Source organism: Bos indicus, chromosome 21 (genome assembly GCF_029378745.1).
Source record: "Bos indicus isolate NIAB-ARS_2022 breed Sahiwal x Tharparkar chromosome 21, NIAB-ARS_B.indTharparkar_mat_pri_1.0, whole genome shotgun sequence".
In the NCBI taxonomy this organism is placed as follows: Eukaryota; Metazoa; Chordata; class Mammalia; order Artiodactyla; family Bovidae; genus Bos; species Bos indicus.
In genome coordinates, this window is record NC_091780.1 from 24,638,431 (window position 1) to 24,655,106 (window position 16,676).

A 16,676-nucleotide genomic window follows, 5' to 3' on the forward strand; every position below is an offset into this window, starting at 1 on the left:
TAATGTACCCAGGCAAAAGGCAGATCTAAAAGTCGTGTGTGTAAGTCCCCCAGGCTGCTCATGCATCCACATGCTAGACTCTGCTTATATGTAAATTCCAGCCTGTGTCTATGCTCAGGTCAACTTATCTCCCTCCTTCATCCCCTCCTGGATTCCAGCTCACTTAATTGTGTACCTAAGCACACGTGTGTTGCTCGATTCTCCAAGCTCAGTTTGTCTTAAGGACACACGAAACCTATTTGCTTTGTCTCCCAAAATCCCTTTTAGGACATAGTGGACACAAATATATCTACCTGAGGGCTGGGTGTCATTGTATTTTGAGTGCCCTAAAAATTTGTTGCTGTCATTCAGTTGCTAAGTCATGTCTCACTCTCTGCGACCCCATGGACTGTAGCACACCAGTCTCCTCTGTCCTTCAATATCTCCTGGAGTTTGCTTAAACTCATGTCCATTGAGTCAGTGATGCTGTCCAACCATCTCATCCTCTGCCCAATAAATAAGTATTTTTCCCACCCATGTTTGAGAGAGAAACATTTCTGCTTCATCACTTATTAAAACAGACTGAAAACATGGCTTGTGTTCCACAGACAAAAGGTCTTGCTAAACACTGTGTGTTTTCCACTCCCCAAGTCCAGAGCTGCCCATGGAAGAGAAGTTCTAGTCAGTAGAACAGAAATGCTTACTCAGGACTGCAGTCTCACACTGGCCCAGGACAGAGGATGAGGAGAGAGGACAGTTCCCCAGTAAGTGAAATATTTAGAATAAACGGATTTAGATCTCCAGGGTTTCAGAATTTCCTTTGAACTCCTGTCATTTCAATTTGGGTATAAAATAGGATTTGTGTTTTCTGACATTTATTTTGCATTGCACATTTGTGTTGGAATTTTATTTTTTGTTCATTTTGATCACTGTAGGATGAGAGTAAGGTTTATAAACCCTTCCCAGGTGTGATTTTCTTGAGTCATGACCTTCAGTACTCCTTATTACATTTTGCAGGGGGCAGGACAGGTGTTTTGGAGCATGAGAAACAGCACTAGAGAAGTTCAAGTCTGTACTCTTCCCACATGGTCTCTGGAAAACAATTTCACTTCCCTCAACCCTAGGCTCCTCATTTGAAAAAACGAACCACACCTCATATGCCAGCATCTCAGAGATGGTTGTGAGGGTTAGGTGAAATCCCACACATAGAGCACTTTGAACTTGGAAGGCATTTATAAGTATTATGTATTGTTTCTATGAAATCAGAAATTATTAAATGCTTACCAAATAAGACCATAAAGTGACCTAAAATAGGTAGTATAAATGGAAGGTATGAGATACACAAAACCTGTCATCAATTAAACAAATATTCAAATTTTCCACAAGGAGTACCAAGAGGCCATTAGCTTTACAATACATAATATTATTACTTAAGACATGAACATATTTTATGGGATTATATATTTTTATGACAAACTTACATGATTGCTGCATGTCTTGTATCGAATATTCTGCCCTTCGCAATTCCTGCAGGGGAAAAGAAAATATGGACTTCATGGAAGTTGCAAGCAGGGGGAAAAACAAAGGAAAACCAAGGCACTTGTAAAACTTTTATTCATGAACACTGACTCAAAGATTCAAAGTTTAAATTCTAAGAAATAACTTTTAGGAATCAGGAGGCCAAAAAGTCTCATAGAACTGTCACAATAGTGAATTCTTTAGCTGAATTCATGTAATAGTATTACTTACGCACAGTTTTAACCCTAGGGTTCATATAACCACTGAAATTAATAGTATTATAGTATTGTGTATAGTGTGTGTGTGTGTGTATAATGTGTGCATATATGTTTTTTTCCCCTATGAAAAGGAAAGGAAAGGTACTGGCAGAAGCATTTTGTGTAGCACCCCTCTGTGGATGAATTTCTCTTCTGTACTTGCTGAGGTCGCCAAGTTAACTGGGCCCTCTATAACCTCCCTCTCTAATCAAAACAACCATCTCACATATATGTGAAATCTAAAATACAACACAAATGAACATATCTATGAAATAGAAACTGACTCACAGACAAGGAGAATGGACTTAATGTTTGCCAAGGTAGGGCAGTTGGGAAGAGTGGACTGGGAGCTTGGGATTAGCAGATGTGAACTAGTATATATAGGATGGATAAAGAACAAGGTCAGACTATACAGCACAGGGAATTATATTCAATATCTATGATAAACCATATGGAAAAGAATATAAAAAAGAATTAAATATGCATAACTGAGTCACCACGCTGAAGGGCAGAAGTTACATTGTAAATCAACTATACCTCAATAAAGTTTAAAAAGCAAAAAATTTTTAAAAGCATAATTCCTAAAAAACAAAAAATTTCCTAATGCATTGAACAGGTATATTTAATCATATTTTCATATGTTACTACATTCACATTAACTGTTAAAATAGTCTAAAGAAATACAACTGTCTGTGCCAGGAATTAGCTTGTGGCAATGCTTATATTTTACTTCAGCCACTGGTCTTACTAAACAAACACTACAAAATAGTATTGGGGCAACTTTTTAGACTACCGATACTGTAGGGTCTGAAGTCATATCCCCATATACATATAGGTTTGAGAATCCAGGATGACCATCACACACACACCCCCTCCCCCTTCCAGCCACTTGCTCTGGGACCCTGCACTCATCTTTCAGGCAGACTTTCCTTCTGGACGTCTGGAATTCCATCTGGCAGGTCCTCTCCTCAGTGTAGGGCTTGCTGCTCTATATTTTCTATATACATTAACTCCTTAAGATAACTTACCTGTAAACTTTTCCAACTTTTCCATGGAATTATGTGTTTACCCTCTATGTTTCCTTGGTCCATTCAATGGCAAATATGGAGCCAGAAATGCTAAACACAGGCTTAACTCACAATCTTGAATTAAAAGTCAACTGTCACTATGTCATTTGTTTTAGAATAATCTGGGAAGAATAGAACTGCTACAAATTGAATCCAAAGAGATGGTTTTTTTTTTCTTTGCTGATGTGATTTAAATATGAGCCTATATGAAATGGCTGAACCAGTCTATGTCAGCAATATATAACTCACTGCATACCCTTTCTGATGATTCTATTTTTATCAACTATAAAAAGAATAAGTGAAAACTAATAATGTGCCAAGAAGTATAAAGGAGGAAAATATATCATTAAAAAAATCCCATCATCAAGACCTTTACCCTTAATATTTTAGCATTTCATCTTCCAGTGTTTCTGCCATAATTTATTTACAGATTCATTTATAGCCAATTCAACTGTGTATTCAGTTTAATTTAATATTATAACCATATTCCTATTTTATTAATAATTCCCTGGAAAAATTGTTTAATGACTACATAGTAAACCATTATAAATACATTACTTGTCTTGTAGTTTTGCATTTGAATTTTTTAAAATTGTGGTAAAATATACATCACGTTAAATTTACAATCCTAACCAATTTTAAATATACTATGCAAGACTGTAAGTATATTCACACTGTTGTACAGACACTGGGCTTCCCTGATGGCTCAGACAGTAAAGAAGCTGCCTGCAATGTAGGAGACCCGGGTTCCATCCCTGGGTGGGGAAGATCCCTTGGAGTAGGAAACGGCAACTCACGCAAGTATTCTTGTCCATGGAGAATCCCATGGACAGAGGACCCTGGCGGGCTACAGTACATGAGATCACAGAGAGTCAGGCATGACTGAGCAACTAACACACACACAACACACACACACATTAACTTTTGTAGGCACTTGCGCCGTCTCTTGTTTTTCCCAAAATAGCCAAGACATGGAAGCAACCTAAATGTTCATTGACAAATAAATGGATAAAGAAGAAAAAAATAAATAAATAAAATAAAATTTATGTATAGTAAAATTCACTTTTGGGGAGGGTTCACAATTCCATGAGATTTAACAGATCCATACAGTTGTGTAAGCACTGCCACAATCAACATGTGGAACAGATCCTTCATCCCATAAATGCCCTCAGGTTGCCCCCCTGTAGCCAACTTCTCTTCACCCTCAGCTCCTGGCAGCCACTGACTTGTTTTCTGCCCCCATTAACTTTACCTTATCCTGTTAATGGAAGCACACAGTATATAGTCTTTTGACTATATCCATCCATGTTGATGTGTGTACCCGTACTTCACTCCTTAACTGCTGAACAGAATTCCATTGTGTGTATCACACAATTTACCTATTCACCAGCTGGATATTTGAGTTGTTTCCAGCTTTTAGCAATTATAAACACAAATGCTGTAAACATTCACACACAAGTTTTGTGTGAACACAACTTCAGTTCTCTTGGGTAAATACTCATAAGCAAGATTGCTGAGTCTCCTTATTTTATATAATAATTTTCTGTTAAATATTTTTATGCTTCCATTTTTGTTCAAATTTAGGATACATATCTAGAAATGGGTAACAAATACCAGTTGTTTCATCTTATGACTCTTTCATGCATGTATTTTTAACTCTTTTTGGCTAAGTATTATTTGACTTGGTTGTTTCTTCAAGAAGGGTAAATGTCTCTCACATTACTGAACTTTGTATTTCACAAAGGAAAGGTAATGCTGCAAGATCTATTACTTTTTTCATGATCCTTTCCCCTTAAAACTGTAGACATGCTTTATTGACCTTTGACATTTAGACTTGCAGAAGACAAGTCTGAGTTTTATTCTATTGTACATGTATTTTATTTTTTTGTGGAAGCATATAGTGTTTTGTTTCATTAGCATTTTAAGCAAAAACTACAGTTCAGTTCAGTTCAGTTCAGTCGCTCAGTCATGTCCGACTCTTTGCGACCCCATGAATCGCAGTACACCAGGCCTCCCTGTCCATCACCAACTCCCAGAGTTGACTCAGACTCACATCCATCGAGTCAGTGATACCATCCAGCCATCTCATCCTCTGTCGTCCCCTTCTCCTCCTGCCCCCTATCCCTCCCAGCATCAGAGTCTTTTCCAATGAGTCAACTCTTCGCATGAGGTGGCCAAAGTACTGGAGTTTCAGCTTTAGCATCATTCCTTCCAAAGAACACCCAGGGCTGATCTCCTTTAGAATGGACTGGTTGGATCTCCTTGCAGTCCAAGGGACTCTCAAGAGTCTTCTCCAACACCACAGTTCAAAAGCATCAATTCTTCAGTGCTCAGCCTTCTTCACAGTCCAACTCTCACATCCATACATGACCACTGGAAAAACCACAGCCTTGACTAGATGGACCTACTATTAATAGTCATGTGTTTATTTTCATCTATTTTGACTAAAAATGTTTGGCCTTTTTGACTGGAATATTCAAGGTCTTTATTTTCAGTGTTGTATATTATTCTCAGAATATAATTTTGATTACTCTCTTGTTCCAAGAATATTTGTAATTCTTAAGTGCTGTGCAGCTTGTGGGATCTCAGTTCCCCGAGCAGGGATTGAACCTGGGCCACAGCAGTGAACATGAAAGACTGGAATCCTAACCACAAGGTCACCAGGGAACAACTCTGATACACTTTTTCTTTCTTTGCAATCCTTTATGAACTCACCCTTCTCCATCTACATCTCAAACCATCCTCACCTTACTTTCTGTTTCAACTGCAGCTTGTATCCTAGTCTCTTCATATCTGTTTTCTGGAAGATGCAATCCCTAATGGGAGTTAGAAAACATACAGGAGAAAGACATTTTGGAGTGAAATGAAGAGCACTACAGCTGCCTCCAAAAGCATTACCTAAATGATAGTTACATTTCTGAACTGAAATACAGACCAGGTACCCAATTTTCATTTGGCTACCTCTATTTTTTTTTTGGTCTCAATTTATTATATTTAAAAATGTATACATGTGTACATTCCCTTACACATTTTGAAGACAAACGTTATAAAACTAAACCCATAGCATTAGAGTTACAGACCTCATACTGGTTGAGAATTACCAAGCTAAGGTCAAAAGAGCAGAATTCAATAATGATAAGATTCAGTTGTCCCAGAGGTGTATGCTGGTTTTAGAAAAGGCAGAGGAACCAGAGATCAAATTGCCAACATCTGCTGGATCATCAAAAAAGCAAGAGAGTTCCAGAAAAACATCTATTTCTGCTTTACTGACTATGCCAAAGCCTTTGACTGTGTGGATCACAAGAAACTGTGGAAAATTCTGAAAGAGATGGGAATACCAGACCACCTGACCTGCCTCTTGAGAAACCTGTATGCAGGTCAGGAAGCAACAGCTAGAACTGGACATGGAACAACAGACTGGGTTCAAATTGGGAAAGGAGTACATCAAGGCTGTTTATTGTCACCCTGCTTATTTAACTTATATGCAGAGTACATCATGAGAAATGCTGGGCTAGATGAAGCACAAGTTGGAATCAAGATTGCCAGAAGAAATATCAATAACCTCAGATATGCAGATGACACCACCCTTATGGCAGAAAGTGAAGAAGAACTAAAGAGCCTCTTGATGAAAGTGAAAGAGGAGAGTAAAAAGTCTGCTTAAAGCTCAACATTCAGAAAACTAAGATCATGGCATCCAGTCCCATCACTTTATGGCAAATAGATGGGGAAACAGTGGAAACAGTGGCTGATTTTATTTTGGGGGCTCCAAAATCACTGCAGATGGTGATTGCAGCCATTAAATTAAAAGACACTTACTCCTTGAAAGAAAAGTTATGACCAACTTAGATAGCATATTAAAAAGCAGAGACATTACTTTATCAACAAAGATCTGTCTAGTCAAGGCTATGGTTTTTCCAGTAGTCACGTGTGAATGTGAGAGCTGGACTATAAAGAAAGCTGAGCGCTGAAGAATTGATGCTTTTGAACTGTGGTGTTGGAGAAGACTCTTGAGAGTCCCTTGGACTGCAAGGAGATCCAACCAGTCCATCCTTTAGGAGATCAGTCCTGGGTGGTCATTGGAAGGACTGATGTTGAAGCTGAAACTCCAGTATTTTGGCCACCTGATGTGAAGAGCTGACTCATTTGAAAAGAGCCTGATGTCGGGAAAGATTGATCGCAGGAGGAGAAGGGGACGGCAGAGGGTGAGATGGTTAGATGGCATCACTGACTCAACAGACATGAGTTTGGGTAGACTCTGGGAGTTGGTGATGGACAGGAAGGCCTGGTGTGCTGTGGTTCATGGGGTCACAAAGAGTCGGACACAACTGAGAGACTGAACTGAACTGAACTGAAGTATATGGAGGCAACAAATCAAACTAACTCAGCCTTTTGCTGAGTGGCACTCTTAAGAGTTATAATGTCTGTTCCAATTTTCAAACAATGAATTAGGTTATATTTTATCAGTTATACATTCATTCATTTATTTTTTATTTTTTTTTAAGACTTAAGTTCTTTTATTATCTACTTCTAATTGTCCCAGTCATTTTTATTTTTATTTTATTTTTTTCCCAAATCTTCCCACCCTCTCCCTCTCCCACAGAGTCCATAAGACTGCTCTATACATCAGTGTCTCTTTTGCTGTCTCTTATACAGGGTTATCGTTACCATCTTTCTAAATTCCATATATATGCGTTAGTATACTGTATTGGTGTTTTTCCTTCTGGCTTACTTCACTCTGTATAATAGGCTCCAGTTTCATCCACCTCATTAGAACTGATTCAAATGTATTCTTTTTAATGGCTGAGTAATACTCCATTGTGTATATGTACCACAGCTTTCTTATCCATTCATCTGCTGATGGACATCTAGGTTGCTTCCATGTCCTGGCTATTATAAACAGTGCTGCGATGAACATTGGGGTACACGTGTCTCTTTCCCTTCTGGTTTCCTCAGTGTGTATGCCCAGCAGTGGGATTGCTGGATCATAAGGCAGTTCTATTTCCAGTTTTTTAAGGAATCTCCACACTGTTCTCCATAGTGGCTGTACTAGTTTGCATTCCCACCAACAGTGTAAGAGGGTTCCCTTTTCTCCACACCCTCTCCAGCATTTATTATTTGTAGACTTTTGGATCGCAGCCATTCTGACTGGTGTGAAATGGTACCTCATAGTGGTTTTGATTTGCATTTCTCTGATAATGAGTGATGTTGAGCATCTTTTCATGTGTTTGTTAGCCATCTGTATGTCTTCTTTGGAGAAATGTCTATTTAGATCTTTGGCCCATTTTTTGATTGGGTCATTTATTTTTCTGGAGTTGAGCTGTAGGAGTTGCTTATATATCTTTGAGATTAGTTGTTTGTCGGTTGCTTCATTTGCTATTATTTTCTCCCATTCTGAAGGCTGTCTTTTCACCTTGCTAATAGTTTCCTTTGATGTGCAGAAGCTTTTAAGGTTAATTAGGTCCCATTTGTTTATTTTTATTTTTATTTCCAATATTCTGGGAGGTGAATTCATTCATTTAATCAAAACTATTTGAGTACAATATATGTATTAGGCATAGGGCTGAGTACTGGTGATACAGAAATGAATGCAAATTGTTATTGAGCTAAAAAGTAAAGATACAGCTCTAAATTGATGTGATGAGTTTAATAATAAGCTATACATGGGACCTATAAACAAGAATCCAGGTATATAGTTCTCTTGACTGTTCACTGAGAACATCTTTCTATATTATCACAATAGGTTGATCCAGTCTTAGTATTTTCTAACACTGTATATTTCCATCTTTGTGACTCATCAAAGGTATAAATTAAAATTTATTAAACTCCCAACCAGGATACATTAAATTTTAAACATTCCAGAAGCACCAAAGTAGGGGTCTGGCAGGGAAAATTTATGAGGGTGGAGAACTCTCTTTCTTGGTCAAAAGGATACAGCTCCATTCTTCTGGGAAACAACAGACAGGCCAGTGGACAAGGTCATCTACTTACATGACTCATTTCATTGTGTTTATTATGTGTGGATAAAGGGAGAAACTAAATTATAGAAAAAAGTGAAAGGGTAATTTGAACTACTCGTTTTTTTTGGAAAGGCCCCAACTGAGGAAAGAGCTAACAGATTAGGGAGTTCAGTTCAGTCACTCAGTTGTGCCTGACTCTTTACAACCCCATGAACTGCAGCACGCCAGGCCTCCCTGTCCATCACCAACTCCCAGAGTCTACCCAAACTCATGTCCATTGAGTCAGTGATGTCATCTAAATCTCATCCTCTGTCGTCCCCTTCTCCTCCTGCCTTCAATCTTTCCCAACATCAGGCTCTTTTCAAATGAGTCAGCTCTTCACATCAGGTGGCCAAAGTATTGGAGTTTCAGTTTCAACATCAGTCCTTCCAATGACCACCCAGGACTGATCTCCTAAAGGATGGACTGGTTGGATCTCCTTGCAGTCCAAGGGACTCTCAAGAGTCTTCTCCAACACCACAGCTCAAAAGCATCAATTCTTCAGCGCTCAGCTTTCTTTGTAGTCCAGCTCTCACATCCACATGTGACTACTGGAAAAACCATAGCCTTGACTAGATGGACTTTTGTTGACAAAGTATTATCTCTGCTTTTTAATATGCTGTCTAGGTTGGTCATAACTTTCCTTCTAAGGAGTAAGCGTCTTTTAATTTAATGGCTGAAATCACCATCTGCAGCGATTTTGGAGCCCCAAAAAATAAAGTCTGACACTGTTTCCACTGTTTCCCCATCTATTTGCCATGAAGTGATGGGACCAGATGTCATGATCTTAGTTTTCTGAACATTGAGCTTTAAGCCAACATTTCACTCTCCTCTTTCACTTTCATCAAGAGGCTCTTTAGTTCTTCTTCACTTTCTGCCATAAGGGTGGTGTCATCTGCATATCTGAGGTTATTGATATTTCTTCTGGCAATCTTGATTCCAGCTTGTGCTTCATCCAGCCCAGCATTTCTCACGATGTACTCTGCATATAAGTTAAATAAGCAGGATGACAATATACAGCTTTGACGTACTCCTTTTCCTATTTGAAACCAGTCTGTTGTTCCATGTCCAGTTCTAACTGTTGCTTCCTGACCTGCATACAGGTTTCTCAAGAGGCAGGTCAGGTGGTCTGGTATGCCCATCTCTTTCAGAATTTTCCATACACTCACAGTTTATTTAGATCAGTTTCTTGTGATCCACACAGTCAAAGGCTTTGGTATAGTCAATAAAGCAGAAAAAGATGTTCTTCTGGAACTCTCTTGCTTTTTCAATGATCCAGTAGATGTTAGCAATTTGATCTCTGGTTCCTCTGCCTTTTCTAAAACCAGCTTGAACATCTGGAAGTTCATGGTTCATGTATTCCTGAAGCCTGGCTTGGAGAATTTTGAGTATTACTTTACTAGCATGTGAGATGAGTGCAATTGTGCAGCAGTTTGAGCATTTTTTGGTATTGCCTTTCTTTGGGATTGGAATGAAAACTGACCTTTTCCAGTCCTGTGGCCACTGCTGAGTTTTCCAAATTTGCTGGCATATTGAGTGTAGCACTTTCACAGTATCATCTTTTAGGATTTGAAACAGCTCAACTAGAATTCCATCACCTCCACTAGCTTTTTTCGTAGTCATGCTTCCTAAGGCCCACTTGACTTTGCATTCAAGAATGTCTGGCTCTAGGTGAGTGATCACACCATCATGATTATCTGGGTCATGAAGACCTTTTTTGTGTAGTTCTTCTGTGTATTCTTGCCACCTCTTAATATCTTCTGCTTGTGTTAGGTCCATACCATTTCTGTCTTTTATTGTGCCCATCTTTGCATGAAATGTTCCCTTGGTATCTCTAATTTTCTTGAAGAGATCTAGATCTACTCTTTCCCATTCTGTTGTTTTCCTCTATTTCTTTGCATTGATGGCTGAGGAAGGCTTTCTTATCTCTCCTTGCTATTCTTTGGAATTCTGCATTCAAATGGGTATATCTTTCCTTTTCTCCTTTGCTTTTCGCTTCTCTTCTTTTCACAACTATTTGTAAAGTGATAACCAAAATCTTCTTGTATCATGCTGACTTATAACCCAAGAATGCTTTTAATTCTAATTTCAAAATTAGGGAGGGAAATTATAAACCATGGTTTAAGATTGTATTTGAAATGATTTTAATACGGGAACAGAAAAACTGTGGAAACTTACAAAGAGTGACATTTTTTTTTTAAGTGTATTAGAACTTCAGAAATAATTTTTCAGATGCATTTTTAGTAATTGTTTCATTTTAGTGATTTAAATGAAAAACAAAACTAAATTTGAAAAACTTAACACTGAAAGGAAAGCACTTATTTGCTGGTGGCAGCTATGGTTATATCTCATAACTACTGGTTATGACCATATGGTTCGGGTCTATACCCCAATGCCATCTGCTATATCCTAATTGTGAGGCACTAACTGGAATCTTGAATGTTGGGCCTGAAAATCTAAACCTAAAATGTAAGTGTATCTCTACTAAAAATCCCACTACAACTGCAGCAAAGTGATATGAAAAAAGAGCATTTTATTTCATGAATTCTCAAAATATAAAGTACCATTTTAGACACATTCCTTCTCCAGTGACTTTTTATGGTGAACCTATCATGTACTAGGATGTGGATATAAGGATACAGGAAGGTTATCTCTTGGTTCCCATAATAAGTCAGTAGTAAAGGTTTTTAAACTCAAGCATCTGGTGGACATTTTTCACATCCTACTTCACTTTGTCCAACTGAACACACAGTGAACCCACACTGACTGGCCTCTATCGATGTGGCATGCTTTGGTTACAATTTAGCGTGAAAATGAATGGCTACTTTATGAAGAGGAATAAAGTAAAATCCAAGTTATTTTAAAGCTAAGGACACTGAAGTTCTAATTCCCCAAGCAGGAACCTGCCAGCTTATTCTGGAAATAATTCTTTTGGCTCAAAGCAGCTGAGCTGCAGAAATATGACTTCCAAGTTTTTAATTTCATTCTAATTATTATTTGTAAGAGCTAATGGTTATCAGGAGTATATAAAAATTCAAGAACATCATTTCACAATTATGTATTTTCTATCCATTACAACATTCATAACACCCTGAAACTGAAGATTTTTGAAGCCATAAATTTTATGAATATATAAAAAACATATGTTGATTCCACATGAGGATACAGTAAAAACATTAATAAAATTTCCCTGGAGTTTATAGCACTATAATTTATTGCATTCATTTGCTGATATATTGACTCAAATACTAGTGTCTTAAAAACTAACAAGCATGTGTTTTGAAGAATAGAAATATATTAATTTTTTAAAACAGTAGTTAACTTAAACCTGTCTTTCCCATGGTTGGCACTTGACTAGAATATCAAATTGCAAATTTCTGCAAGCAAAAGAGACATTCTGGCTGGCATATGGTCCACAGTGCAAAAGAACTATGTGTATTTAAATGTAATCAAATTCTGAAATAACTTTATCCACAAAGAAATACATAAGCAAAATAGCCACGCTCATGTCCTTTCCTAAATCATGAATTTAAAGGACACTGACAAAAAGAGAAGGCACTGAAATGCTTTCTAAAACTTTGGGATAGCTTTCTGTTGGTTTTTATGTAACCACCTCTGCATACCTCTTCCAAGAAAAGTTGACCACAAAAGCTCAATATTTATGAAGATTTAATGAGTCTCTAAGGCTGTTCAAGGATAAGGAGACCTGATAAGCTTTCCAGGGGAAGTAGATTTCTTTCTTAATAATCTCAGCGTACTTCCAAAATTACAGTGAAACGTCTCAATATGGGAGTGGGTACATAAGGTTTGGGGCTGCCTAAAAGGTGCGGAGCAGGAATGACAGAATTATTCATGACCCTGCTGCCTTTCCTCTGAAATAATCTAATTTCATTTTTATGGAAATAAATAATGTTACTGCCCCTTTTTTTTTATCAGAGTCACGGAAAGAGTGAGTATATCACAGGCCTGGCCTTGTTATCAGGAGCTAAGCTGAGAACATAGATCCCCTCATCACACACTTGTCTTCCTGTAAACATCCCAGAACACACTACACTCTCATTTAACTTTTTTTTTCTTATATTTGGTAAAGAATCTTCCCTACTTTCAAATATGTATTCAAATTGGATGAGCTTAGTTCAGTTCAGTTCAGTCGCTCAGTGTCCGACTCTTCAGGGAGCAAGAAAAAATTTGGAGAATCTCAGGACCAAATGTAAAATTTAAAATATAGGTTAAGATGTGTACATAAACAGACTAAAAAATACTGCATAAGTCCTAAAAAAAAAAAAAAAACTAATTCAAGAATGGTGACTTGAAATACAATAGCAATATTTAGGATAGAACTGTTTTGGGGTCTCTACAATTATTTGTGAAATATTTTAGGTCCAAAAAAATTTCAGAAGGATGCAAACTCATGTCTACAACAGTAAGCTTCATCATTTCTTAAAACTTTTCTTCAGATTTAAGAAACGTGTCATTACAAATTTGGTGGAAGCCCCCTGCCAAACCTCCTCAATCCAATTCCCCTGCCTCCCACCCCTTGGTGAGAAGTAACCAAGTAAATGGCATCATAGTTTACATAACCTTCCACAGCTTGATTTGTCTGAACACTATGTTTCTGAAAATATCCATGTTGATAGATGCAATTCTAACCCATCCATTTTTATGACTGTAATCTAATTTATAAATATAGCTCAAATTCATCAATCCTTTTTATTTATTGATTGATTTTCTTAAAAGTCTATAAAGGTTTATGTTGGTTCTGCAATGACCCCTCTTATACTGTCACCTAGGGTACTACATTTGCAGGCTTCCCTGGTGGCTCAGCAGTAAAGAATACACCTGCAATACAGGAGACATGGGTTCTATCCCTGGGTCAGGAAGATCCCCAAAGGAAATGGAAACCCAGTCCAGTACTCTTGCCTGGGAAATCCCACGGACAGAGGAGCCTGGCAGGCTACAGTCCAAAGAGTCACAACGAGTCGGATACAACTGAGTGACTGAGCAACAACAAAGTGTACATTTGCACTAGTTTCTTAGGATACATACTCTAGTGGGACTGTTCCATTGTGGGCATTTACAGCTTCACTAGTACCAGATAATGACACACTGTCCTTTAAAGTGGGAATACCAATTTTCATTCCCATTAGCAGTGCAGAAAATTCTTGTTTTTACATATCAAGGCCAATACTTGGCATTTTTAAACTGAAAAGTTTCCCAGTCTGAAGAATATGGAATATCTCACTTTGTAGTTTTTGCATTTTTGTTGTTAGTGAGGTTAATATTTTCATGTTTTAGACTATGCAAGTTTCCCTTCTGAGAATTTCCTGTTCATATCCTTTTCCCATTCTTCTAGTTGGCTTTTGTTTTATTGTATTTCAATATCTCATACACTAATTCCTTACTGGTTATATTCATTATCAAGATTTTCTTCCACTCTATGCTTTTCTTTCTTTTGTCTTTTTCTGGCCACAACACAGGGCATGCATGCAGGATCCTAGTTCCCTCACCAAGGATCAAACCCATCCCCCTGCAGCAGAAGTGCAGTGTCTTAACCACTGGACCACCAAAGTCCCTATAGTATATATTTTTATGATACAAAGGTGTTTTCTTAGTCTGCTTGAATTTATAAATATTTTCCTTTGTAACTTATGCCCTCTGTGTCTTAGTTAAGGACACAAAGCTCACCCAGAGATCATACAGATATTCTATATATTCTTCTTCTAAATGTTTTCAAGATTCGCTTTTCATAAGCAGATTTTAATCTACCTGGAATTTATTGTTTAATGGATTGAAATTTTCCAATATTTTCCCTTTGGATATTAATAATCATATTTGAACCCCACGTATGGAATATTCATCCTTTCTCCACCAATTTTTAAATTGCCGTATGGCTGATATTCAGAGAAGGCAATGGCACCCCACTCCAGTACTCTTGCCTGGAGAATCCCATGGACGGAGGAGCCTAGAAGGCTGGAGTCCATGGGATCGCTGAGGGTCGGACAACGACTGAGCGACTTCACTTTCACTTTTCACTTTCATGCATTGGAGAAGGAAAGGGCAACGCACTCCAGTGTTCTCGCCTGGAGAATCCCAGGGACGGGGGAGCCTGGTAGGCTGCCGTCTATGGGGTCGCACAGAGTCGGACACGACTGAAGTGACTTAGCAGCAGCATGGTTGACATTAATTCAGTCAACACAGAACACTTCTTGTATTGAGGGATCACAAGGATCCCTCAAATTGTCTTCTATAGTCTGTACCTTCTTTCCACCCACCCCACCTCTTCTTTAATACCAGGCAATTACGGATGTGTTCTACATGTCTATAATCTTTGCATTTCAAGAATATTACATACAGTTCCGGCAGGGAGCACGGTGAGAAGCGGATGGCGGCCTTCAACCCTGCGCCCTCCAGGTCCTCTGGCCTCCGGTGGGCAGGTGAATTAGGGGCCCGCAGACCGGAACCTCCTGAGGGCGGGCGAACCGGGGGCCCCTGGGCCGCGAACCCCGGTGGGTAGGTGAACTGGGGGCGCACTCACTGGGACAGCTTGGGCTGTCTTGCGGGGCCCCAGAGCTCTCACCACCGCCACCCACTGGAAGCCACAGCAAACCTCACCCTCACCCTCACCTCACCCTCACCCTCATTGAGCAGCGGCCGCTCAGGGCCCGGATCTCGCTGAGCAACCACTGGGTTTCTTGGCCCAAGGCTGCAGGGCTTAGGCCAAGCCGCTGCCAGGCACCCGCACGGATCGGGTACCTGAGGTGACCGCTCACCGCGTGGAGGCTGACAAAGGCTTTAGCGACCCTGAAGGTGGGCGGAGCCGCAGTGGGTGACGGGTAGAAATTAACGGTTCTGCAGTTGGTGATTCTACCAAGACCTTGACGTCGAAAGATACTAACAGAAATGATGGAATAACTTACCCCATGCAGCCAATAGTTACTGCCCATCGCCCTTTGGGAAGATTTACTGTCCATTTATAGAAAGTCTGTGTGTATAATATGAAAAAGCTGCTCTCAACTTCCCCCTCAACCTTTCAAAAGAAAACTGTATCTAGGCCTTCTAGATGTAAAGAGGTTGCTGAAGTATGATAAAGTCAAGTTAGAAAATCACCTATCTTGTAAATGCCCTTTAAAAAAAAAAAAACAAAACAAAACATAGAAAAGACATGTCTTCTGGAAATGACTTTTCTAAATGGAGTTGTTTGACCACCTCTAGAAGAGCAGCAGCAGCAGAAGCGACCTCAGGAGACCCAAAGGCCCACATTTGTTCAGTGGGTTAGAGGACATGGAATGGATGACATTGAGGAAGTAAAGCAGGTTCTAGGGCAGATTGGCCGTCCTTAGAAGACATTTCCATATTATAACCATTTTTTTTGTGTGTGCATTTTATTCCACTACTGTATAAATATGGTTGACAATAAGTACTTTTTGGCAATATCTAGTCTTTCTAAATGTTCTGAAGTCCTGATATATGTTAAAACCAGAAGTAGTAAAAGGACATTTTGTAAACATCTTTATGTTAAAATTCCTTTGAAATACTGTTGGTGGGGGGTCATTGTGGCCAAAGCAACTCTTTGAACATTGAATTGTATCTACGCACTAGTTGAAGGTTGCGGGTGGCAGGGGAAGAAGGAAATGCAAAGAGCTCTGTGCCTGAGTGGTGTTACTGGGGCAAGACTAAGCATTGTGTTTTTTATGTTTGTGCATTTGATTTCATTTTGCTGTGTATATAGTGTATATAAGGGACAAGTGAGTCCTAATTTACAACATTTAGTCTTTCTAGATGTTAAAGAGATTGCTAGTCTAGGACAGAAATAGAGGTAGTAAATTAATACATTTTGTACATTTTGTGTGAAAATTTCC

The 16,676-nt window shown here is 38.8% G+C and overlaps 1 protein-coding gene across 8 annotated transcripts in view; it reads right to left on the reverse strand.

The window, feature by feature from the left end:
• ADAMTSL3 (ADAMTS like 3) overlaps positions 1 to 16,676 on the reverse strand; it is a 380,959-nt gene that overhangs the window by 225,184 nt on the left and 139,099 nt on the right. For 3 of the 8 annotated variants that reach the window (XR_011562580.1, XR_011562581.1, XM_070775209.1), the window contains exons 1-2: positions 15,442 to 15,920; positions 1,461 to 1,506 (exon numbers count right to left, since the gene is read on the reverse strand). Coding sequence is in view for 6 of the 8 variants with exons in the window: in XM_070775209.1 (XP_070631310.1) it covers positions 1,461 to 1,506; positions 15,442 to 15,788 (393 nt within the window). In the remaining 2 variants the exon portion in view is untranslated. Of the gene's footprint in view, positions 1 to 1,460; positions 1,507 to 5,568; positions 5,709 to 15,441; positions 15,921 to 16,676 lie in introns of those variants that run through there. The other 5 variants (XM_070775205.1, XM_070775207.1, XM_070775206.1 and 2 more) reach the window with 3 other exon arrangements.